The sequence below is a fragment of the Miniopterus natalensis genome, chromosome 17 (assembly GCF_054644295.1).
Source record: "Miniopterus natalensis isolate mMinNat1 chromosome 17, mMinNat1.hap1, whole genome shotgun sequence".
NCBI lineage: Eukaryota > Metazoa > Chordata > Mammalia > Chiroptera > Miniopteridae > Miniopterus > Miniopterus natalensis.
The window spans coordinates 27,180,276-27,206,245 of record NC_142097.1 but is presented as its reverse complement, the minus strand read 5'-3'; the positions used below and the strand labels follow the sequence as shown (position 1 = coordinate 27,206,245).

Genomic DNA, 25,970 nt, shown 5'->3' with positions numbered 1-25,970 from the left:
GCAGAATCCAATCCCACTTAGATTTTCAGACATTCCTCTCTTCATTTTAGCTGAACTTTGAGCTCCTAGAGGACAAGGCACCGATTTTTGCTAATTAATCCTGCACCATTGGCACTGAGATGGATGGGGGGGGCGGGGCTGAAGAATAGGTCGGGGGTAGAGGGCAAGACGGTTGAAACAGCAAGAGAGATAGGACCCTGAAGACTAAAGTTGACCCCCTTTAAGCTGGTTTGGAGCCTCAAGGCCGTGGAATTTCACACAGAGGGGCTGGGCTGGTGGAACTAGGCTGTGGAGTCCATGTTGAGAGGGATGGCTCAAACCATCCACTTGAGACCTTAAAGCTCCCTGGCCATGGAGATCACATCCTCCTTCCTCTTTCCCCCAGTGAAGCCCCTCCTTGTCCTAGGGCATCTCCTTCCCCTCTCAGCGAAGCTTCAAGGAGAAACTTTATACACGGGGGCATCTCCATTGTCTCACCTGCTACCCTCTCCTCCAACCACTGCCATCTGTCTCCTGCACCCCCCATGGTCCAATCCAGGGGATCGTCCCAGCCTTCTGCCTCCCAGGCCTCCCTGCGGCACCTGCACTGGGGATCACCTGCTGCCTTCTCCTGGAAACTTGCTCCTTTCTTAGGCTTCCTCGATGCTGCAAGATCCGGGCCCCCCAACTCACTGACTGGCCCTGCTTGAGCACCTCTGCCTCTTCATTCTCCTTGGTCCCTGAAGCAGGCCAAGCCCAAGGGCTCTCTCTCCCTCTGTCCCATGGGGACCTCACCCAGTGCCTGGCAGATGATAATAGAACACTCCCTGGAATTTCCTGCAGCCCTGGAATTTCCCTGAGCTCCTGATCTGTACAACCATGCCCCCCCCACCCCTTGCCATTCTCCCTCAGTGTCCCACAGACTTCTCAGACTCCACAGGGAATTCTAGATCCTCCGCAAAAGCCTGCTCCCCCTCCAGGGCTCTGTCTCCCCTCAGCTGCCACAGCTGAAGACTGGGAGTCATGGAGACTCCTCTGGGCCTTGCTATTTCCCATTTGACCCGGTGCCAAGGCGAGTTCATTCTCCCTTCTTGATGTTTCCTGAATTGCTTCCCTCTTTTCCTCCCCCCTGCTAGTTTCTGTGCCTGAAGCACCAACCTCCCAGCAGTCTTCCTGCCTTTGCTCCCTTCCTCCTTCCAGAACATTCTGCCGCTCAAACAACCTCATTGCCAACCTCCTCAGTCCAAATTCCTCAGCCTGGCATTCTGGTCCCTGCTAGATCTGGCCCGATTTTCACCTTGTTCCCATTATTATTTATGGTCAAAGTTAACTACTCCTCGCTCTCTATTCTTGTGCCTTTGCTCCAGCTGTTTCCTTTGCTGTTAATATTCTCCCCACCTATTTTCCACCCCCACAATCCAAATCCTTCTTCAAAACTTCAAAACTCAGATCAAGGCCTCTCCTTCCAGGCCCCTTCCCAGGTCCCTGCAGCCACAAGGACTTCCTCCTCAGGTCCCCAGGGCCTCCTGGACGCTCTTGTACTCCTGTGCTGGGCTGTTTCATGGCAATTCTTACTAGAAAGACACACCCGGGTCTGGGGGTGGAGTGTTGCTCAGATTGCCTGGTGAGGAGGAAGGAGCCCAAGTGTTGATCTAGGATGGGGCTACATTTGTTGTTGGAGGGGACCCCCTTTTTGTAACTGTACCTCGAGTTCTCCCACTCTCAGTCCCCATGCTTCAGACAGGGGCATACCCCTGCCCCAGAAAGGGATCCTCGGAAAAGGACCTCCACAGTAGCCAATCAGTGATCGACATTCCTGGGACGGGCCAATCAGAACCAAGGATGCCTGCAGGCTTTGGCTGGAATTCTAGGACTTGAGGCTCTTTCCCACGAGCTTGAACCTGAAACTGTACAGTCATCGGGCCACCAGAAAGGAATTGTCTATGGGAAGAAATGGAGGCAAGAGATGGAGAGGGAGAAACTGGGTCCTGGGATGTTGTTTGAGCCTCTGAATTGAGCTGGGCCTAGAGCCAGCCCTACCTTCTGGACAGTAAATTCCCTTGAACCACGCTGGGTTGGATTTTCCCCTTCTTGCATTACAAAGAATCTGAACTGGTGCACAGGGTGAGAAGAGGGGAACTCCCAGGTGGCTGGCTTCTGGATCTTGGCTTTATCTTCCAGGAGGTCATGGTGTGACCTCCCTTGGTTCCAAGGTTTCGGAATGGAAGCCTGGCTGCTCTGTGCCCCTGGCCCACATATCCGGTGTGGCCCACTGGCATCCCAAGGTCTATAGGAGCAGATGAGAACCATCTGAACCTCTGATTGAAGCCTTAGGCCCTGAGGTAGGGTGGGGTCCACAGAATGTGGACACTGAGGTCCACGCCCAGGTCAGAGAGTGTCGAGGGCTTCTCAGGAGGCATCAGGCTCCCACTGCATGATGCAAAAGGAGCCCCAGGTTCTGAGTCATTAGAATATAGAATATGGGAGGGGGAGGGGAACATTCCCAGACTTTTCCAAAGAGAACAGTCAACCCAGGGAGGAGACCCAATCCCACCTTTTCCAGGATCCCTTTGGGAATGTAGCTGGAAACATCTGGAGCAGGGATTACCGGGAAGGGAGCACAGGGATTGGGAAGTGCCCGGATGCTGTGGGAAGAGGGCAGGACTGAGCACCCTGGGAGGGATGGGGGGTGAGGGTTGGAATGTTTCTGAATGTTCTTCCATGATGGTGCCTTAGGGAAATGTTCCTTTCCTCTCCTCTGAAATGATTGGGGGACTGGAATAGGTAGACTTGAGGTGTGGAAATGGGAAGCCCAACTTTCAATTGAATGTGGAAAGAATGACCCTGTATGTGGGGATGATAGGGCCACTCAGGGTCTGAATTGGGAAGAAACTGGGTGCTCACCTGAATGAAGGTGTTGCATCAGAGACCCTCCCCAAGGATTTGTGCTGAGAACTGGGGGTCTCTGATGGAGGTGGAGAGTGACCCGGAGTCTGGGGCAGGGCCCAGGGCAGACAGATTGCTGAAGAGGAGCCTGGTGTAGCTGGGAGGGGTCAACGTGAGGGCAAGGGTGTTGGGAGGAGTCAGAGATGAAGGGCATGAGACTGAAGGAGCCCTCCTTGCCTCAGCTCTTCTGTACCCAGATTCCTTAGAACTCAGTCTCGTCGCCTGGCCTTCTGCCCACCAGCTGCCACAAAGCTAGAGAAGAATCTGCTTTGCATTATCAGAGGAGCTGCGTCCCCCAGCCATATGGGCAGCAGACCCCCCCAGCCAGGAGCATCATGGGAAATGTCTTCCCCTGACCCCAGCTCTGGCTCAGCCCCTTCTTCCCCTGGAACATGGGGTTACAAGCTCAGTGGGCCCCACCACACCCCTCCCCACTGGATAAAAAGGCTTTTTACATTGTTCCAAGTCTCATCTCAGCTTCAGTGAACTGCATGAAAGAGGGGAAGGAAACACTAGGGGAAGAGAAGGGGCTCTGATGGGCCAGAGGAGATAAAAGGTCTCACCTTCTAGCCTAGAGAATGAAGGAGACAAAGAGAGGTTCCCCCGACCTGAGCAGAGAGGAGCGAGGCCTTGGGGGTGGCAGGTGGGGTGGCAAGGAAGAACTATAGGCCTCAGGCCCAAGGGGACTGATGACACAAGAAGCAGCCAAGGGGCACCTATCTGTCCTCTGAGCCCACTGGGGGCTCAAAACCAGTCCCTCCTCTGGGTGGACAAAGCTCTGGAGCTGCCCGATGGGATAGCCACAGCCTCCTATGGCTGCTGAGCACTCGTGATGGGGCTAATCCAAACTGAGGTGTCCTGTAAGAGTAAAATACATCCTGGATTTTGAAAAATTAATGGGGGGAAAGTAACATATTTCATTAATAATTTTAAAATAATGATTACATGTTGAAATAATACTTTGGACATATTGGGCTAAATAAAATATATTATTAAGTTCATCTCATCCGCTTATTTTACTTTCATAATGTGGCTACTAAAAAGTTGAAAATCACATATGTCAATGGCATTCTGTTTCTATTGGACAGGGCTGCTTTAGAGCACTCCATTCATTCGGTCAACAACGTTTTATTGGGTGCTAGCTGTATGCCAGGCAAGGTGCTGAGGATTAGAAAGTGAGCAAAACCAGACCCTGTCTCTGGTTTCCTGGAGTTTACAGTAATCAAATAATCACTCAGACGGGTGCCTAATTGCGAAGAGATAAGTGGTCTAAAGAAAAAGAGTGGAGCCCTAGCTGGTTTGGCTCAGTAGTTAGAGGGTCGGCCCTCCAACTGAAGGGTCCTGGGTTTGATTCCAGCCAAGGGCATGTACTTCAGTTGGCAGGCTCGAACCCTGGCCCTGGTTGGGGCATGTGTAGGAGGCAACCAATCAATGTGTTTCTCTTACATCGATGTTTCTCTCCTCTCCCTTCCACTCTCTCTGAAAAGCAATGAAAAAAATATCCTCTGGTGAGGGTTAAAAATAAAAAAAGAAAGAAAAGGAGTGGAACGTGGTGTTCTCTGACCTGGAATCAGGAAGCCTGATTTGAGTCCAGAGTATGGTAAGAGCTTCCCCAAGGAAGCACTGAACTGGGAGGCAACTTGGAAAATAGAGGGAAAGAGTGTTCCAGACAGAAAGGACGGCATGAGCCAAAGCCTGCGGCCGGAGGGATCACCGAAGCTTAAAGAACTGCAAGATGGCTGGTTTGGGGGAGCACAGAGTGTGAGCAAGAGGGTGGCTAGAGGATTAGCAGGGGCCTCACAGCCCTTGGAGGCCACATTAAAGATGGGAAGCTCATGGAGCATTTTCATTTGCCCTCATGGGAGAATTGGGAAAAAGGAGTGGAGGTTAGGCTGAAGGAGGGCAAACAGGGTTTCTCCACAGTATAGGGGGAGTGCAAATCTCTGGTATGATGTCTTTAAGGCTCTCTGTCCCCCAACCAGTGACTTCACCTCCCTGCCCGCCCTGCTGCACTCTTACCCTGCACCCAGCAGCCAGAGCTAGTGCTTTCTAAACTGCAAATCTGTCTATGGAGCCCCTGCTTAAAACCCCTCGGTGGCTTCCCAGTGTTCTAAGAGTGCAATCCAGACATCTTAGCATCTCTTTAAGCCCCTTTTCTGTCTGGCCCCACTGACCTCCCCCTCCCTGGGTCCCAGGCACAGGCGCCTCCCCAGGCCCTGTGTGCTCTCTTCTCTCTTTAGGGCCTTTGCTGAGCTGGTTCCTCTGCCAGGAACAGTCCTCCCCCAGCTCGTTGATTCCACTCATCCCTAAGGACTCAGCTTCAAGGTCCCTTTTCTAACAAACCTTCCCTAACCCCTGGTAGGGGTGGGTCTGGGCTGGGACCTCCCACTCACCCCTAGCATGGTATTGCGCACCAGAGGGGCCTTGTCTGCTATCTCCCCCTCCAGAATGTAAGATCACTGAAGGTAGGGATTTGCCTATTCTCACAGGTAGCGTCTGGCTCTCTACCAGATGAGAGGTGCTTCCCCCATCAGAATGGAGGCTCCCTTAGGACAAGAATGGTGCCTCCTTCATCAGATTCGAAGTATCCTTAAGCCTGGGACTGTGTCTCCCCATCAGATGGGAAGTTCACTCAAGACAGAGACCATCTCCCCATCACACTGCACCTTGGGTGCTACCCAAGTGCCAGGGTCATTTCTCCTATCTACCTGCACCCCACACACACCTTCCTCATAACCCTCGCAGTCTGGGGGTGGAAGATGAAAGACAGCTGCCCCTCCAACTCATACTTCATTCTTGGCTGGGGCCTGGCTGGCCCCTCCCAGGATTTTGAGATCAGGAAGGCTTATTTGCTTCTTTCCAGGAAGAGCAAGTCTCCTGTGCTTTTCCCAACAACCACGAGCCAGCCCAGCCCCATCGGAGGACCTGGCCAAGGGATCAGCAGGGGCTGAGCAGCTCTGACCAGCTGCCTGGCCAGCCTCAGAGAGTGGAACAGGCCTGGGGCCCGAAACCCTGCAGCTCAGGGAGCTCCCAGGCCCAGGCCAAGCAGGGCTCAAAGCCAGGCTGGCAGGAGCCAGGGTTGGGACCTGCCTGGGAGAGCCACAAGGGAGGGGCCTAACTCCAGGTCAGGCCAGCCAGGCTTCCTCCAGGCCATCTGGAGCCAGACCCCGTGCACATGCATGTGTTTGGAGGGGGCGGGGGGAGTGTCTCCCAGGCCATGTGGGTGGCTGGGAGCTGCAGGGTTGTGACCCGGCCCTTCTAGCCAGCCAGCCTCTGGCTCCCCTGTGGTCACTTTCACTTCTGACATCTGGTCAAGTTCACAGCTGGCCAGCTTCCTGCATGGCTATTCTCACTTTCCTTCTCCAAGATCTGGGGGAAAAGGGCCCCCACTCCTTCCTATCCCACGTGAATTAATTCCATGGCTACTACACTTGTGAATTTGCTGGATTTCTGTTAAAACTTCCCTATTTGATGTGTGTGCAGGCAGAAAACAGGACAGGAACAGAGATGGAAATTATACCTGTGTCCTTGTGGCAAATACAGCCTCCGCCAATTCAAAACACATGCGTTTCCAGAAAATCACTGCACTAATTTTCTTTCTTTGCTATTTAATGTTCATCATTTATGTTTTATGTGTATGTTTCGGGAGGGCCCAAGAAATGATTACACAAGATGCAAGGGAAAGGTGTCAGGGACTCTGGAGCTCAGAGTCCCCAGCTAGGGGGCCAAAAGGGTTCCATCTCCGACCAAAGGGAGGCAGGAGGGGCCCCAGAACCAAACACATGCTAAAACATACTTGCCACCCCCAACCCCCTCCCCAACTGCTGGGGAGGAAAATAAATACACTCAGACTCTGCCCCACTCCCAGGTGCACAGGCGAGGGGCCAGCAGGTGAGTTTCCTCCTCCCATCACAGATTGAGGTCAAAGAAATGCCATCTACATACAATGTTCCCCATCCCTTACAGGGGGCTGGGAGAACCCTGGGCGGGGGAGGGGGTGGCTGTTAGTGCACACCCTGCTCGGGGCTCGTTCATGCTAAATAGATGGGGGAGCCAATCATTCCAACATCAAGCAAAACAGAACAGGCCAGGAGGGACCTCCAGGCCCCTTCCTGGCACCAAGCTAGGGAAAAAACTGTCCTTTGTACAGTCCTCTAAACTTGGACAGACCAGAGTCTAGGGGCTACAGTTGAACTCAATTCCTTCTTCCTGCATTCCCACACTGGTCCACTTTTCTTCTTTGCAGCCTTCAGGGCCCAGCCAAACCCACGGCTTCAGAGGAGGGGGAGCATTCCTCCCGTGCAGGCCCTTGGAAGACAGGCGCCAGCTCGAGCCTCAGCCGTCCTTGGCCCGCCAAACCCGGGGGCGAGAGAAGACAATGCGCAGAGTTCAATTCCCTGGGATGCTTCTCTGGCAGCTGCCCCGGGCAGGATCCGGTCCCAGCCCAAGAGAAAGAACTTGTGGAGAAAAGATTTCTCATCGTGTGTGTGTGTGTGTGTGTGTGTGTGTGTGTGTGTGTGTGTGTTGCAGGTAGGGGTACTGTCTGTGTTGGCTCTTGGTCTATGCCTGGATGGAGGGCACCTACAGACTGGGCCACGCCACAGGTGCCACACTGACACGCCTTAGGGTGACAGGAAAGGGGAAGCAGCACCCCTTTCCACAAACCCCAAACCTGACTCGGGTCATGATGGGTCAACGGACCAAGCCTTGGGTAAAGCATCCATCTCCACCAGGGTTGAACAGGCCTGGGGATGGTGGAGGGTGGAGCGGATTTGGCTGTAAGACATTTCCCAGGGGTTGTCACCCGTCCCCCCTTCTCCCAGCCTTTAAGCAAAGGTGAGGCTTGTGCCCTTCATTCAGAGAGGAGGAGGCCAGCCCACATTTGGCTACCCCATTGCTGGGTGGCTTTGGGCCAGTCACTGCCTCTCTCTGGGCCTCACTGTCCTGTATGTGAAACAAGGAGGGTGGACTAGATTTCAATACCCTCTTCCAGCTCTGACAAGCTCCAACCCTCTTCGTCTTAGGCCAGAGGGGAGGCGTGATGGGGGCTGAGGGAGGGTTTAGGCCACGGATGCGCCCTCAGTCCCCAAGTTCACAGTGTAGAGTCCATGGCTCTGGTTCCTCAGTCTCTCTCTGAGTCTCTGGGGCCTCGTTGTCACTCCAACACTATCCCTGGTGTCAGCCCCCCAGGTATGACACCTGCTATGGTGGGAGGAGCTGGCCCACCTGGAAGTGTGGGAGAGGGAGCAGAAGGCTGGAGATGGTGAGGGGGAGGGACAGGGTGGAGAGGCAGCAAGGGTACCTCTGGTGCTGGAGGGGGAGTGTGGTCAGAAGCGACGGGGCCACAAGGGGTCAATGACAGGGCTGTGGTTTAGGGGCCCAGGCTCCACAGCCCTGCCCAGAGGAGCTCAGCTCTGATGCTGGCCCATGGGGGGCTGGCTGGAGCATCAGTCACCGGAATGTGGGGGCAGGGCAGGGGCTCCGGGTCAGCTCACACGGGGGACGTGGCAGTGGACTCGCTGCACAGGCTCTCAACAATGTCGGCTCGCTGGATGCGGCGCAGGGCAGCCAGGAGGGCATCGAGCGTAGCGCTGTCCTGGGCCGCCCAGCTGGCGAGCAGGGCGCGGACGGGGCAGGCCTCATGGGTGAAGGAGTCTATGTGCTCAGGCTGGTAGCCCAGCTCGTCCGCCAGGTGCCGCCAGGTGTCCCCCGCGGAGCCATTGAGCAGCTTCTCCACCTCCTCCCGCTTGGCCGGTGGCAGGTTGCTGTAGAGGCCTCCGTCCCCCTTGAGGGCTGCCAAGAACCCAGGAGAAGTCAGACACAACCCACCAGGTCCCCTTCCCCCCACAGTAGGCCTGGCACCTGGGATAAGACCAGAGAAGGACTGAGGCATTTCTCCTCCCAATCTGGGGAAGCCCCCAGGGCCTACAGGCAGAGGGATGGCCAAGATGAGGTCCTGGATAGAGGGGCCAGGCTGTGGAGGGGGCCTAGGGGCAGATGCTGAGTCATGTGCCTTCCCCACCCATAGCTCCAGCACTATCCCCACCACCTAACCCCTCCCTACTGTCCCCCCCCCCCCCAGCAATTAATCAAGGCAGAGGAGGAGACAGGACTTCTCAGTCCCAGACTCAACTGTGGCAAGTGTCCTGGAGCTAGGCTTTGGGCCACTAATTAGGGGACATAATTAACTGCTTGTTCCCCAGAAGTCCAGGGCAGGAGGCTAATTGCAGCCACTTGGGGGAGTAATTAGCCCTAGGGGGGACAATTAGCTTGATGAGTCTGGATGCTCCAATTTGTCAAAGCCTCCATTTCCCAAGTCACTCCACAGGAAAGGACCTCCCCCACCCCTTCCCTGATCCCACTGTCCCATCCTTCCACCCAGAGGCACCAGGCAGCCAGCCCCTCTGGCAGTGCTTCCTACAGCCTGACCTTAATCAGTCCTGATTGCCCTGCCTCAGTCCCCTGCCCGGCCTGCTGCTCACCCTGGCCTGAGGCTGTCTGTGTGTGGGGCTGCTGGTCATGCAGGCTCTGGCTGTCCACAGAGATGCCGCTGTCGCTGTGGAGTTTTTCTCCCTCGGGTGGGGGTGTCTGGTTCACAGGCCGGCTGTTGGCTCCTTGCTTGTTCTGCTTGCAGCTGTTCCACCTGGAGCCAGAGGACAGGCCCAGCCTCAGGGAAGAGGGGCCGCAGTGGCCCTGTGGCTAGGGCATCTGTGCTCTGATGTGTGGGCCAGGGGCATGGTAGGTACCCAGCTGTGATCCCCTGCCACAGTGACTAAGGTCAGAGGGGCACTCAGGGCTTGGTGCACACTGCAAGTGTTCAATAAATGTCCATGGAATGAATGACGCATAAATAAATAACTTCCCAGAATTCCACTTTTCCCAGTCTACCCTTGTAAAATACTCGCACATGTGTGCAGGACACATATAGTCCAAGGACTTCCTCTGCTATTATAAGAACTAAGAAAAACTAAAAACAAATCAAATGTCCATCAGTAAGAAACTGGTTAAATTATGATCCATCCATATTATTGAATGAGTGGTTACAAATGATCAGATAATCTATATGTCCCAAGGAAAGCTCTCTTGGGGGAGATTAGTGAAAAAGTAAGCTGTAGAATATGTATAGTGTGACTCCACTGATGCTAAAAATATATACATATACCTGTGTGTTTACATATAATTTAAAAGTTTCATGTATATGTGTTTATAAATGCACAGAAAATGGTTGGAAAGGATCGAAACAGATACCAATGATGAGGGGTAGGATTTGGGAAGATAAAAGGGAGCTTTTGCTTCTTGCTTTACAAGACACTGTGCTTGTTTGCATTTCCCCAAGCAAGCATATATTACTTTGATGGGATTTTTTAAGAATCAAAAATGCACTTAGACATTTAAAATACTTTCGGAGAGTTCTGGCACATCCTGGATTTCTGGATGTGGATGCCACAGTTTCCCAAGTGTCACATGGGAAGGAAGAGACACATACACATGTAGGTAACTGTGTTGCTAAATGGGGTTCGGGGAACGAGGTCAGAGGCACTTGGTAAAGCACCCTTTCTGTGTGCAGCAGGGGCTGGGGAATCAGAGAGGGGAGCACATGGGAGTGGGGTGGTGCTGACATGAGGACAGGACAGGGACAATCACCTTCCCTTCCTGCTGAGCTGCCATGCCCTGGAGTGGAGCAGCTGATGGTAAGTGAGGATAAGCTTGGCTTGGGGTTGAGTTAAAAGAGTGTGTGCATTTTCAGGTCAAGGTCACAGTAAAGCCCACCTTGAGAACAAAGGTCCTTTTCCCTGTCCCCCACCCCTCCCTCTCACCTCTTGAAGGCAATGTAGGCCACGAGGCCCACAACTACAGCAGCCAGGATGGAGCAGTAGACGGGGATGAGGTTGTCAGTGGAGCCTCGGGTCACCACGGGCTGGGAGCTGCCCATCACTGTAGTCACCACATCTGCTACTGTGCTGGCCACAAGGTCTTGCTCTGGAGGTACCTCGGGCTCCTGGGTGCCGGGGGCGGTACTGTCTGAGCCCTCTGGGGGTGTGGACCGTGTAATCCAGCGGCCAGGGATCTCTGGGAGAAAGGGTGACAGGATTGAGCGCCCACTCCCCTCAGCCCTTCCCTTTATGATCTGACCCACCCAGCGCTTCTTCCTGAGTCCCCAACCCGCTCCAGGTTCTCGTGTGCCCAGCAGTTACACACATGGGTGACAAGCGAGAGCCTGGGAGTCACGAGACCTAGGTCCCTGCATTTCCCTGTCCAGAGAATGGGGATATGAAGAGAGATGGTCTCTAAGCTCCCTTCCATTTCGGGGGGTAGCTGTGGCCCTATAAATCTATTCTGCCTCCCCTGGGGGGCCCAGACCTGGCATGCAGGTATACACAGAAAGGAGAGAGAGAGTAAGCCCGGGAAGGCTCCAGCTGGAAGCACTCTGGGAAATGTAACCCCTTTGGCCCTAGGTTCGCCCAATGGCTCCAGTCACCGGTCCCAAGGAAGGATGAGGGTACTTAGGTACCGTGCCCCACTCCACCTCCCCAGAGCTGGCACGCAGCCTCCTTTCCAGTCTGTTGTCCTGGCTCTAGGCTTGGGCAGGGTGGGGGTGCCAGGCAGGCTTGCTTCCCTCCAGCCAGTCCTTGGACAGTGGCTAGCCCGTTTCCTGCCCTGTGTGGCCCTCACACCATCTGATCTTGACACCCAGAGAAGAGAGTGTCAAGGAGCCCACACCCTCCCTGGGCAGGAAGCAGGCTGTTGGCAGAGAGAGGGCCTGAGAAGCAGGTACTGCCCAGTACCTCAGGGAAGGAGACTGCGCCTTGCCACCCACCTAGACCCTCTCATGCCAGCTGGGTATTGCCAGCCTCTCTGACAGGGGACCCAGCTACCTCCTGGCACCAGTGGGTGGGATTTTCCATTCTGTCACCCAGCTGGGGGCAGTTCCTGGGGTTGTGGGCTCTGGACCGCCTGAGGGTGCCTGCCTGGGCAAAGCTGCTTACCCCACCCGTCCTCACTTCCCACTCCTAGGGCAGGGAGGTAAAGCAGATGGGACATGCCAATGGGGTGATGGGGAAGGCCCTTTGCTCCTCAGCTCAGCCCCACTCAGCTCCCAGTTTGCCCACCCAAGTTGGCGTCAAAGCTGCCCACTGGTCTCTGGGCCTCCTCAGCTCAAGACTAAGATGCTTCAAAGAGCCCTGTTTTCAGCACCTTCTGAGGGGTAGGCCCCCAGATGTGAATCTGGAATCCATTTGGCTGGCACTGAGGAGGGGGCTGCCATCTGCTGTCTCCCCCATCTCAGTCCTGGGAGGGAGTGGGGCTGGAAGGGGAGGAGACATAGCTCTGTCTTTGGCAGCCCCAGATAAGGCATTGACTAGGGGGTGGAGGAGGGGCAGTCTCCTCTTGCCCTGCTAGGGAGCTGGGCCAGCTAGCGGGGCAACCTGAGCCCTGAGGCTGACCCCAACCCATAGGCTGAAGGCATGGTGGTGAATCAGATCATCACAGAGATGCTAGAGCAGCGAGAAAGGCTGAGAGCTGGTGGTCAGGGACAGACCAGGCTGAAGATGGAGCTGTCCAGGGCACTTTCCCCACATTTCTCCACTACCCTCTGATGGGGGTGGGGGGATGAGATCCAGATGTGGCCATGTCCACTAGCATTCCAACCCGCTAAGCCCTTGGCAGGTCCTGACAGCAGTTTCCGGAATGGGGCTGCCAGACTTGGGGGTGAAAGAGGGACCAAGCCTTTCCTCTAAATCCAACTTTCACTGGGGCAATGGGGGGGGTGGGCTTCTGCCCCAAGGGTGGGTGAGTCACCGTGTTGACACCTGAAATGTATATGCAAGAAAGTACAATGCACTGGAGGGGAAGGGGGCAACCAAACTGTGAATCACATTCCATTTCCTGAAATGCTCCCTCTACCCCAGAGCTGACATTTAACCCTTCGGAGGCAGGGGTAAAGAGGGGCAGAGGGACAAGGGTAAACACGGCCCTCAGGGGTACTCTCCTCCTCAGGGTAGCTGGAAAAGTGGGGTGCTATCTGGGAGGAATCTGTGAATGCCCCCAAAAGGCAGAGCCCACCCCTCCCCCAGCCACCACCTTTCTTTGCTTTAACCATGCCCCTGACTGAGCCCCCCCACCAGCTGGTCTGGACTTGCCCACGGAACTGTACTGCGTGCCTGCCTGTTGCCAGCGGCTGAAACTCCCTCCCTGCCTGTGCCTGATGCCACTTGCCTGCCTCCTAGCCCAGGGCAATTGCCACCAGAACCATCACGTTTTGTACCCCAATCCTCCTCCCAGCCCCCCATCCCAATACAGGAAGCTTCACACACACACACACACACACACACACACACACACACACACACACACACACACACCTGGCATCAGCGCAACTTAACAGCCCCCTCCGCCAGAGATCACCGGAGGTGGAAGGAAGGCATGGTCGCATGGGAGCCAGTGTTAGACTGGAGGCTCCCCACAAAGGGGACCTATCTCCCCCATCTGACTGGGACTGACTGAAGGCAGAGGCTGTGCTTCCTCCAGCAGAATGAGGGATCTCTCAGGAAATGAGTGCTGGGACCCTGTCTCTCTCATGAGACTGAGGCCAAGGCTGTATCTCTCCCATCAAACTTATGGTTCCCAAAAGGAGGGGCTGTGTTGCTTTCTCGGAGTGAGAATATCCTAAGGGTTAGGGAAATAGCTAAGTGGACACCCAGCCACAGGGTGATGGAGAGAACGTAAGGGCACTGTCAACCACTCCCTGCAGTGGAAAAGCTACCCATCTCCCTGAGACAGACGTCACCAACCAGAGGCCAAAACTGTTCTGCTCTGACGGCCAAGGTGCTTCCTCCTCCCACCCCAGGAATCACCCCATCTCCTTGGGGTCTGTGCCTGGCTAAGGTGGGCACACCCAACTCCCATCCACCCCTGGGGAGGGTGCTGCGGCCTCCACCTGCACCCTGCCTCTCATCCTTGGACCCTTCCACTCCCCTTCCTCCACCCCAAAGCCCCTTGCCCATGACCTCCTTAGTGTTCCTTGGGTCCAACTCCATCCTTGACTAAACTAAAGATGACTGTTGACCCTGCCCCCTGATAACACAAGTTGAAATAGACCCGCCACCTTCTCTAACCCACAACACTGGTCACCAACTGACCAGTGAGGAAACTGAGGTCCAAGACACAGCAGTGACCTCTCTAACTAACATCACTCAGCAAGTGGATTCTATCTTGGGTCATAAACCACCATGGACCTAGATCAGGCCTCAGTGCCTAAGGGTCTCAACTCCTGAGGGTCCTCAAGCCTCTTTTCCAGTTCAGAAAGCCTGCCTTAAGGATCATACGTGTCCTGCTCTGCTCTGGTTGCAGTGGCCACCTTCCAACTGTTTATCTGCAACCGGTCCAACGTCCAGCTGGCAGCCACAGTAGACCCGCCACCAATACAGCCCTGGAAAATGGGTACGAATGTAGTAGCTGCGGCCTGAGAGGAGGAGGGTGGCTTTCCAAACAGCCCAAAGGAGGAAAGAGTGAAAGGGGGCCTTTGGCGAGAAGGATCCGAAGCTACCTCCTCCGTCGGGTTTCAGGAAAAGCGGCCGCAGTTCCGGGCCGGTCCTGCCCCTCCCGACCCCCAGGGGGCGCCCTCCCCCCGCCTGCAGCCGGGCCCGCGGCGCGCTCACCCTCGCACTCGGCGTCGGCCCAGCGCGTGCACTCGCGCAGCTGGCGCTCTGTGTCCTCGCACACGGTGCAGGGCAGGCACGGGTCCACGTGGTTGGCCTCGTCGGAGTACGTGCCGTCGGGACACTCCTCGCACACGGTGTTCTGCTTGTCCTGGCACGAGAACACGAGCCCCGAGCCCGCCTCGCACACGCGGCACGCCTCGCAGCGCCCCGTCGCCTCGTCCTGGTAGTAGCCGTAAGCGCAGCGGCACACGGCGTCGTCGGCCTCCACGCAGGGCGCCGACATGCTCTGCAGGCCCACGCACTCGGTACACGGCTTACACGGCTCCGTGGCGCTCACCACGTCGGAGAACGTCACGCCTGCGGGCAAACGGAGGTGGGGGAGCTGCGGGCCCAGAATTTGGTCGCCTGCATTTCGGGCACTTGGGACGCAGGGGCTGCAGGGCCTCTCTCCCTCCCCACGCCCGCAAGGGCGCTGCCTCCCTCGGTCAGAATCACCCCCTCGGCGGGCCTCACCCTCTCCCCTGATCCAGGTCCGTGAAAGCTTGTGGCAGCCCACTGGGAGGGAGGAAGGGGTCCGGGAGTCCCATGCTCCAAGCCCAAGCCCGGGAAGCAATGACCCTGAGACGTCTCAAGGTAGCCCAGGTGGTGCAGGTAAATTTCTTGGCAGATTCTCTTAGAGAGTTCCCAGCAAGATTAAGGGATAATCTGGAGGTGGTTCCCACCCAGCTCTCCCCACAGGCCAGAGCTGAGCTGGGAGCCCAGCCCAGGCATGGGGCCTTCAACAGCTGCCCTTGCACAGGTCGGGGCTCAGGTGTGGCCTGTATGAGAGTAACTAGGGTTAGACAACATAATTTCCCACCCAGGGCGCTCCCCAACGCTGCCGAAAGGCTTGGCTCCTGAGGGTGGGGATAAGAATCCTGGCTAGCAAGTTCAGGTACAGCAGGAGGGACTGACGCTAGAAAGCAAGAAGGATTTGAATATATCATCCTCTGCGCTTTGAAAGGGCATAAAGGGAAGATTTTCAAAATCACTTTATTTTTTTAATAGTTTTTGTTAATCCTTACCTGAGGATATTTTTTTCCATTGCTTTTCAGAGACAATGGAAGGGAGGGAGGGAGGAAGAGAGAGAGAGAGAGAGATGTCTCTCTCACATCAACTGGTTGCCTCCTGATTGCTCCCACCTCAGCCAACCTGCAACCAAAGGAAGTGCCCTTGACCAGGAATCAGCTTCGGTGCCCTGGGCCAACACTCTAACCACGGAGCCACACTGGCCAGGACCGAGCTCACTGTTAACTTATGCTTTCTTAATTAATGGATGTGAGCTCCAGAACAAGGGGAGGGACGCCAGGGGCGCCAGGGTCCTCTCCTTCTTGTGCAGAGAAGAGAAGGCACAGAGCAGATCTTCACTCCTTTCAGCCCAGCATGGAGAACTCGTGCCAATCTGCATCCAAGAGGGTGCATTCTTGCTCCAAGGGGAGGAAAAGCAGGGATTTAGCAACCTGAGAACCAGGGAAGGTCTGCTCAGAATGTGGAAGCCATAGAGGAAGTAGCAGCATCCCATGGAAGGGAAATCAAGGCCTGTTGTGGGTCTGATCTCAACCTTCTCTAAAGGCACCAAGAGACAAGATGGAGCACTGGGTCATTATCTTGGGGTGGCGGGAGTGTGTAGAAAAGCAAAGAAGAAAAAAACCAGACAGAAGTGGAAAGGGAAAAGATATCAGGGGAGAAGGGAAGAACACAATCAGTTCTGGCAGAGGGACCCCTATATTTCTCTTCCTAGAACTCAGGCAGATCTGGATTCAAAACTGCTTCCATCACTTATTAGCTGTGTGACTCTGGGCGCTTTATTTAACCTCTCTGAGCTTTTTACTTTCTCTGTAAAATAGGGAATAATATCTCCACTCACAGGGTTGTGATGAGGAATAAATGAAATTCACTGTAAAGCACTTGACACACAGCAGGGATCCTAAAAAGGTTGGGCCTACCCCGTGGGATATAGTCAGACAGCAGAAAGGACTTCCAAACATAATCAGCCGAGGCAGGATTTCCAATTTAAACAAACAAGAGGCTCTTATCTGGTTGGCATGTGGCACCCTGGAAGGGAAGGGAAGGGAAGGGAGGGCCCTCCCTGCTTATGGGAAAATACAGAAAATTAGCAGGAAACTCCTGGGAGAGGGTTTTAGGGGGTGGGGAAAATGTGGTCTTTTTTGGCAGAGAATGAAGGCAGGAGCTTAATGGGTTTCCTTGTGGAAACGTTTTGAGGATAGAGGGAAAGTCCACTGGGGTCTCCATTCCATAAAGTGGGCTTGTAAAGACTGCCTGTTAACGCAGCTGATGGAGAGCAAGGGGCGGAGGGAAAAGGAGGGGAACAGACCGAGGAAATGGGAGGGAGGGTTCCTGCCATCACCTCTGAGCTTGCCTCCCCTCTCCCCATCCCCAGAGATGCAGAACCTCCCTCCCCCAGGCTCCTCTACCCCATCTCTTGCTTGGACAGAGGGTGAGTGGGGTCCTATCCTGTGAGACTTAGGGTTCAGGGAGGAGAGGCCCTGGGCTGGAGCCTAGGAAATGCGAAAGGCAATCTTACGAGGTTCCAGGGTAGGCAGTAGTTGGCCAGCCCTTCCCTGGGGTGGAAACCCTGTTAGGCCAGGGCCAGGGCAAGTGCCCAGATGGCAAGGGTATTACAGAATGTCCAGTCTCCCCACCCAGTCCCAGGCATCCCTCTGCTGGGGTGTGGGGTTATAGGATCCATAAGCACAGAAATAGGAAAACAGTATGTTTGAGGACACCTAGGAGCTGGGGTTGCCTGGAGCATGGAGAGGTGGGCAAGTGTTGATGGTGGAAGAGGCATCCAGAGGTAAGACTAGGCTGGCAGGTGGGTTCAGAGTTCCCAGTTCCTGCTCCCTTGTTCCCAGTGTGATTATAGAATAATCTGAGTATGGTTACCACAGGCCCTCCGGATGGGCTGTGCCAGGTAGAAGGCAGGATCTGACTTGACAGTGAGGAAAGGTTTCTGGGCAGGGGCAGGAAAAGAGTACTGAGCCCATAGCCTGAAGGCAGCAACTGACGCTGGGGCATCCAGCAGAGCTGAGACTCCTGACTCCACAGTGCACGGATTTCAGACCCCAGACCCACCATCCTGAGGCCTCCCTCATCAAGCAGATCTGGAAGACAGGATTCTCTCCCCTCCCCAAGGACATCTCAGGTAGGGATGGCCACAGTGTCCTCTCCCTCCCCCACCTGATAACACCTGCAAGAAGGACATCTTTATAGTACTCTAACCCCCGTCCCTGCTGCCTGGGAAAGCTCTGCTTCCTCAGAGCTGGAGGACAGTTGGCCTGGGGGGAGGGGTAGCCACACCCTCCCAGGATCCCCCAAGGTCAGACTCCAGGGCAGCCAGTATTTGATTCTCCGCCCCTCCCCCTAAAAACACTGCGGGTAAGTGGCAACCATTGATTTTGCAGTGTAGGTGATATTTTTAGCTCATCTTAGTATCAGCTACTCCTCCCACCTGGCCACACTCTTCTACTAGGTTTCTTTGCTTGGGGGCTGGGAAGGGGGGTCCCCTTGGGATCCCCTATCAGGTCCCCTCCTTCCTCTGCAGACCTCTCTCATCCATTCTCAGCTTCCCCTCTCTGCCTCCTATCCTGCATCACACTCACTTCTGGTGCCCATAGAGTGGTGGGCAGGAGACACTGCCAGGAGGCAGAGGACTGTAAGGCCTCTCTTTTGAGCATACATCTCCTGAGCCTCTGGTCCCTCCCTTCCATTCCTCTCCCTTCTCCCCACCTGCCACCCTTTACTCACTGTCCAGGCAGGGCTCACACACAGTCTGGTTGGCTCCACAAGGTTGGGCCACACCCTCTCCTAGGTTGCAGGCTTTGCAGCACTCGCCGCTGTGGGTGTACATGCCTGTGAAGCATGCCTCCTGGGCACCTCCGAAGGACACCTGGGTGGGGGGAGATCAGAAGGTCAGACTGGTAAGAGAAAGGAGAGGGGGTATCTTCTGAGGGATCAAACACCCCCTCCAAAAGCCTTCTATTGGAACCACCTGGGCCTGGATGAGCTCACCAGGGAGGCATCAGGCACATCAAAGCTGGAAGAAAGGCAGTGGGGGACAGTGCACCCCTGCAAGCTGCTGGGGGTATGAGGTCAGGGCCTCCCAGGCTGACCCTCTGTAAAGTTCATTTTGGGGTTACAGCAACTCTTGGATCTCAAGGATACATTGCATAGGGAAAGAGGCTTGAGGCCCAGTTGAGGGCCTTCAGATAACAGCTCGCACAGGGTTTCCAGCCAAGGGGGCAACTGGCCTCTGAAATTTAGTCCAAATGCCACTTACTAAGCTGCACGACCGCAGGGCTGCATCTGCCCAGAAGGGGGCCTTTTTTGTAACAAAGGCTAGCAGGGCCGTCCCTACTCCAGGTCCTTAATTCTAGGCCAACCCTTACATTCCACATATATATCCAACAGGATGTATCTGTACCCAAGAACAGAAGGCAGAGGGGTGGGGTCTTGGGTTCAAATCCTGACTCTGCATTGGGAGCTCTGACCTGCCCTGCTCGCTCTCTCTGAGTCTCCATCTCTCCATCTAGCTAGAGATGGCTACAGCTCAGCGCCAGAGCAGACCAATCGGCAAGAGTGTGGCGCCAAGATGTAAGAAAGGGTCGCCTGTTATCAATGATGAGAAAGTGGAGGCTCTCATCACCCGGCAGCCCTGCTCCACCAGGGTTTGATTTCCAGTCACCAGCCCTCCCCACTCCCTGCCCCCCATGCAGCCAGTGGGAACAGCTCTGGAACCAGGGGAAAGGGAGTCGGATTCCTGCCGCCAAGGCATCTTTGCTCATGGATGGAACGATTTAGCACCAGATTCCCTAGAGGGAGGGGCTGCTGGCAGCTTGCTTTATATTTCTGTTCCTTAAAAAAAAAAATCTTCATGTCTAATAAAACTCCCAAGCCTGTTTCCCTGGCCCCAGACCACGCAGCTCCCATTTGATACTGAGAGGAAGTATGGGCTCTCAGGTCGTGCGAGCAGAAAGGAGCTTTAAAGGTCATTTTAGATATCCCTCTGCCTCCGCACTGACCAGGTCATGGCCAAGAACATTCCCTTCCCCCAGTCCTTTAAGATATACTGAGATCTCACCAGGGTTAGGTGGAGGCAGGGGGTGGACGGATTGGATGAGTGTGGGAGGCAGCCTGTGGTCCTCAAGAGACCAGCAGGGAGGGTGCAGGCAGTGTAAGAGGGGGACCTTGGGTGCTGCCACCATCTTCTCCCAGGTGGCAGGAACACAGGGCTGGGAACATCTGCAGGCCAGAAGTCTTGGGGCTGGGGGAGTCCCCGATCCAGGCCTTCCCCCGGGAGGCCAGTGAGATTACAGAAGGGCCTGGTAGGATTCCTTTTCATCTTTTAGGGCTCCGCCTAACTATCACTTCCTCAAGGAAGTGGGCCTGTGCCCCCCCATCAGGCAGGGCTGCCCTGTGACGCGTTCTCTCTGTTGGCTATTCTTGTCTGTTTTGACACTTCTCAGGATCCCCCACTGCACTGTCAACTCCCTGAGGGCCAGGCCGTGGTTGTCCCAGAACCTGACATGGTATCTGGCACAAAATAGGGATCTCGCTTAACTAGAACTCTGGTGAATGACTTCTGGATAGCTGAGCTTCCCAAAAGTCAGGGAGTTGCTGCTCTAATCACCTACTGTTTTCCATTTCAACCAGGGTGGCTGCACCTTTCTCTGACTCCGGAACATATCTTCACAGTTTCCCCATGACTCAGGGACTCAGCATTTACACCAGCGATTATCCTGGGCTGCTGTGCACTGAAGCCCTTGTGTTCTTTATCCCAAATTACTACCACACTTTCGTCTCTTTGAGTTCTCCTGTCAGTTTTTTAAAATACTTTTTCTCTCTTCTCCCTTCCTATCAAGATATCAGTTGTCAATTCTTGATGCTACCAGAGTGTGACCTGAGTGGCTCCTCCCCCACCGTTCTAATCTGTTCAGTTTAATGGCATCTTTAGGGCATCTTTAGGAACTATGTAACTAGCCTTGGTAGGAAGGTGTGTCTTAGGAGAATGAGCTGCTGAACCTGGGTGGGAGGTAGTTGGAGGGGGCAGTTTAGCCATCCCCTAAAATAGGAAGCCATCTAAGAATAGGGGGCAGAATAGATATGAAGAAAATCTCAGCCACCAAGGAGTCTGAGGATGGCATGGGGACCAAAGGAGGATGGGTAATTGCTCTCCTTAAAGTTAAGTCATGCAACAACTATTTACTGAGCATTGAAACAAGAGTTTCCAATGAGACATGGTCCCTGGTTTCTGTGGGGAACCACAGTCCCATGAGGGAGAGGAAATGTCACCCAAACAGCTACTCCAGAAGCCAAGATGCTGAGGGGAAAAGATGTGAGGGATTGCCTTCATCCCCTCTCTGACAGGGGGGGAAACTAAGGCCCACAGAGGTCCTTCTACTAAATGGCCTAATGCTTGGCCCCTGCCACACCTTCTGTTGGTTCAAGCCAGGGCAATCTTGGGAAGCCAGGAGGGATGACTAGGGTCCAGGCTAATTGCTCCAAAATGACCAGTTTACCACAATGATAGGTGCAATTGCCTGCAATTTACATTATTACACTTCTTCATTTCCAGTTTTATTGAATGATTTCATCCCATCTTTGAAAATGTTTGCAGTCTTTTTATTTTTGCCATTTCAAGGTTTTCAAGAAACTAAGGTGGAAGTACTCTTAGATAAAGTGACTTAAGACTGTTAAAAAATGTTTTTAATTATACGAAATAGAAAACACACCAAAACAGTTGAAAGAACTTGAATATGAATGCTTCAGTGTGACGGACGAATCCTAACCATTTACCCTTAGGTGAATGGAGCTATTAGCCATCGCCATGGGATTGGAGAGTTTTCAGCTATGTGGAGGGTCTTTTGAGGTCACTGCAAACCCAGGGGAGGCAGTGGCACATGCCCCCCAACCCCTTTAGATAAGGGTTGAGTTTGGATAGGGTAGGAGACAAGAGCTAATTACTGAGGATGCTGCCTCATGAAGACTTTGAGGGGGACGGGGATTCTGCGTGGGGCTAAAGGACTCAGTTCCAAACTTGTGGTATCAAGGGCATAGGACACGGATGTAATCTCCGGGGCTAGTAGTGATTCAGGGCCCTCATCCCTCCGGGATCTAGAAGGGAGAGCGGTCTGGCATACGGAGGAAAGAACAAGCTCCAAGCCAAGCATCCTGGGTTCCAAGGGCTCCACCACTTACTAACTGGGGGAGCCTGGTTTCATGCCTGAAAGCCTGGGAGGCTCAGCTCCAATTGTAAAACGGGAATAACTAGATTTACTCTGATGGGACATTATGAGGATTAAAATAACGCAAGTGAAATAACCCAGGGCAGTGCGTGTCACATAGTAGCCACTCAACCAATTTTCTTATTCCCGCCTCCCCACCCCTCACCCCCAGGGAAGAATCTATGCGCGCGAGCGGGTCGGGCTGGTGCGCGGGCGGGAAGCCCTTCGCCCCGGGAGCCGCCGCCCCCGCCCGGCCGCTCGCGTCCGTCTAGTGGCCGCCTCGCCGCATCCCGATCAGGCGCATTAGCCGGCCCGCTGCTCGGGTTACAGACGTCTGAATGACAAAGAGCCTCCATTACCGGCGCGGCCCGCCAGCGGACCCGCCGGGACGCGCTCTGGTTTCAGCACTCTCGTCGCGGCCCTGGGAGGACTCGGAGCGCCGCGGAGCCCGACCCGCAGGGAGCCGCGGCGAGCGGAGGCGAGAGCCGCAGGGGCTGGGGCCGCGGATTCCGCGCGGGTCCACCTTTCCCAGCCCCCAGGCCCTCCACGCCCAGCTCTCCTCCTTCCTCGCCTCCTCTCCCCTCGGGGGACACTCCCTCCTGCCCCTCGGGGATCCACGCTTCTGTCCGCCCCCGTCCCACCCCCCCGCCCCCTTCCGGACGGACGAGCGCCTCTAACTCGCGCGTCAGTCGGCCGAGGTGCGCGCAGTCGCTCCCAAATCCCCGGAAGAAGCCACAGGTATCGACAGCTACAGGGGACCTGGGCTAAGCTTCGGAAAGGGGGCCAGCGCCCGGAGGTCTCTGCCCGCCCAGCCTCCACATGCCGCCGCTGGTGTCAAGCCCGCCCGCCCGCCGAGAAATGCAGCTCTTATCCCGCGTGGGGACGCCGCGCTGCCCCCTTAAAGGTACGGGCAGTACGGGGCTGGGAGTCAGGTGAGCGGCAGGCAAGCTGGGGCTCTGGCTCGACTTGCGGGTGGGATCCTAGTCAAGCTGTTCAAACTCTCAGAGCCTCAGTCTCCGTATCTGTAAAACGGGGAGCTGGGGGCGCGATGCTCAGAGACGCGAGGGTGTCAGGGAGAGTGAGAACACCTCTTCCATTGCCAAATCTTCCAGGGCACTCCGTTCATGGCCACACACCAGGTCACATGTCCTGAATATCTGGTCAGAACTACCAGGGGGACCTAGATGCTTAAGAGGACCCGCAGTCCTTTGCCCAAACAGAATCCGAGGCGTCGCAGCGCCTCTCTCTCATTCAGTGCTCAGCGTCTTCATCTGAAAGTTGAGCGAGGCGCGGGCGGAATCCCTACGCGCCTGAGCGCTGAGGCCGAGCGAACCGAGGGCGCGGTGCTTGGGTCACTTCACTTAATGGGGGCGGGCGCGCAGCCCCAGTGGCGCCCGCAGCTGCCGAGGGCACAACCCTCGTGCCGCAGCGCCCCCTGCGGGCCGCCTCCGCCTGCGCGACCCTGGGCTGTGCGCTACCGGGACATACCCCTCCTGGCGCGTCCCAGCGCTCTGCTTCCAGAGACGTGGCGGCCGCCAGACCCGGTCGGACGACGCCCACTCCATCCCTTCTCGTCCGCCGCGCTGCTTCAAACAGCGCTTCGGAGCCGCTCGTGGGTCGTGCGGGAATCAGGGGGACGGGTTCGCCCCCGCGAAGTGGGCGCTCCCTCCCCACACTCGGATCCTCAGCGCAATTCCCCGACTTGGCGAGGCCTCGAGAAAGAGCGCACGACAGGAGCGGGAAACGTCCGTCCCTCTGCTCTCTTCTCGACCCACTGTCCTTCGGCCGACCCACGGGGTCCCGACCACCTTAGGGGCCGCTCTTCTCCGTCCTCTCATTTTGCTTCCCTCTCCCTACCTCCCTCGCCGCCGTCCCTTTTTTTGCCTCCCCGACCCACTTTTCTCTCTTCAGCCGACGACCCCTGCTCCCCGAAGCTCTCCCTCCCACGCCCCTCCCCCCATTGTCTGGCCAGTCCTCATTGTCCGATGCCCGGTCCCCTCTGTCGTTCCAGCCTCCTCCCCCATTGTTCCAGCCCCTTGTCTCCAGCCCCGCTCGCCCCTCACATCTCTAGTCCCCGTCTCGTTCCTCTTCCTTCGCTAGCCTGGGTCCTGTCCCACGACCCTCCAGATATCAAGATGCTCAGGGGGAAAGTCGCCTTGAGAGCCTGGCATTCAAGCGCCCTCTTCCAAAGAGCCCAGGCATCCAAGAGCCCCAGGACCCCCTCCTCAGAGACCCTCCCAGCTCCTGCACACACACCCCCAGGTACCGGAGTAGCCGCATCCGCGCGCACCTCTGGACCGCATCTCTACCCTGGATCTCAGGGTCTCCTCTGCGCCCCGGGAACCCTAGACGCTCCTCCGTGGATTCTGGCATCGGAGCTCCTCTCCCGCCATCCATCCCCAGCATCTGGGACCCAAACGCTCTGTTCTGTTTTCCCTCGGGGAAACCTGAACCCACAGGGTTCCGGTCCAGGGAAAGGGAGCGGGCTCCCCTCAGGCTGGCACTCACCCCCAGGAGCAGCAGCAGCAGCAGGCGCGGCCGGTCCATGGCGCAGCCGGCGGCACCTGCCCCCATCGTCCGCCTCCCGCGGCAGCGCCCGCTTCCAGTCAGTCCGCGCTGCGGACAGATAGTGCTGCGCTGCGCTCCGGCACCCGCCCCCCGAGCTGGCCGAGGCTCCGCTCCCTCTGGCTGCGGGCGGGAGGGGCTGGGAGAAGCCAGTGCGGCGGCCCCGCCTCCTCCCCGCCCCGCCCGCCCACCCCCGGAACCGCGCCCGCCCGCCCCGCTGCCGCCAGCAGGAGAGAGGCGCGGAAGGGAGGGTGTGCGGGTAGCTGTGGCTGCGCGTCCTGCTGCTGCTCCTCCGCGCCCTGGCCTTCGGAGCCTCTCCCCGACTTCGCCCCGGTACCCAGAGCACCCGGCCCGCGCTAGGGCGCATCCGTCCCGGGTGCTGTAGGCCCTGACCAGGGAGACTCCCATTCCCCTCCGGCTGCACCCACTCGCAGGATTCACTCTCCAACCCATCTTCCGCTGCCATCCATCCCCAGCCTCTCGCTTCAGCTTCTTCCCTGGTGCGCTGCTCCCTGCCCAGCCTTTATCAGCAAGCTGCCCGCCCTTCATCTTCTGGTCCCTACCCTACCCCTACCTCTCTGCCCCTTCCCAGTGCACAGGCCTAGGGGGAGGGCAGGGAGGGGGAGCAGGTGGCCTCACCCTGGGGACACTCAAGGTGGAGTCCATCCTGACATCATTTGAATTCTCAAATAATAGGTTTGAAGGAATCACAAGTGTGCACACAAAACACAGGAAGACACACACTCTCAAGCTCACATATATGTACTTATGTACCACATGCCCCACACCTCATGCACTCATATAGACCTGCACGTTCTACATATGCATGTGCGCCTCCACACTCAAGCACACGCGCCCTCATTGCACATGTGGTCGTAACAAACATGCATGCTCACGTATACAGTCACACATGCACGTGTACATGTACAGTCACCTCCACACAAGCCCCACGTGCATAGTCTCTTGCACAAGTGCACACACCCATTCATGAAGACACACATACTTACACCCGTACACAAACACACAGATGTATCCTTAACAATGTACTTTTACTAGACTGTGTGTATCCATTAGCTTATGAGCTCCCTGCAGGCAGTGACTATGGTTTCTTATCTGAATGCCTGGTACATAGTAAGTGTTCAATAAAGGTCTGTAGAAGGGAATAAATGGAAAAGCTGTTGGATAAACTCACATCCAAGCACTCATCCATGTGCTATGTAATCATCCCACACTCACCATGCCCCAGAAACCTTGACAGGTCTAAATCATAGGCCCAGCTACCCAGGGAGTGTGCCAGCAGTCCTTTCTTGGGAAGCACCCCACCACCACCTCGATGCTCACCCTTGCCTGTCCCCACCTTCCCTGGACCCCAGATATGAAGACCCTGGAGTGCAGAGCTGTGGGAGACGTGTCTACAAAGTCCATCCCAGCACCCTGGCCATCTGTGGACCTCAGTTTTTACTTTGGAAACAATAGTACTAATCTCCCACATTACAGGAAGGAGAGATCAGTGCACTCATGCTGGCAGTTGGTAGGTGAT

General features: G+C 55.8%; 1 protein-coding gene across 1 annotated transcript; it reads right to left on the bottom strand.

Moving 5' to 3' along the window:
• Nucleotides 1–6,516: 6,516 nt before the first annotated feature.
• Nucleotides 6,517–24,511, bottom strand: NGFR (nerve growth factor receptor). Its single transcript, XM_016215613.2, has 6 exons — nucleotides 24,374–24,511; nucleotides 18,390–18,531; nucleotides 14,583–14,942; nucleotides 10,743–10,995; nucleotides 9,408–9,568; nucleotides 6,517–8,718 (listed from the first exon to the last, which is right to left on the bottom strand). Exons 1-6 carry the CDS (start codon nucleotides 24,437–24,439, stop codon nucleotides 8,417–8,419), a joined length of 1,284 nt encoding a protein of 427 aa, XP_016071099.2. The 5' UTR covers nucleotides 24,440–24,511; the 3' UTR covers nucleotides 6,517–8,416.
• Between the last annotated feature and the right edge of the window lie 1,459 nt (nucleotides 24,512–25,970).

Excerpts from the sequence above, each read along its gene's own strand:
- NGFR (XM_016215613.2), bottom strand. The coding sequence starts at position 24,439 with ATGGGGGCAGGTGCCGCCGGCTGCGCCATGGACCGGCCGCGCCTGCTG. Across the intron at positions 14,943-18,389 it reads GTGTGAGCCCTGCCTGGACA|GCGTGACGTTCTCCGACGTG; the intron begins GTGAGTAAAGGG and ends GTTTGCCCGCAG. Across the intron at positions 9,569-10,742 it reads GCCTACATTGCCTTCAAGAG|GTGGAACAGCTGCAAGCAGA; the intron begins GTGAGAGGGAGG and ends CTCTGGCTCCAG.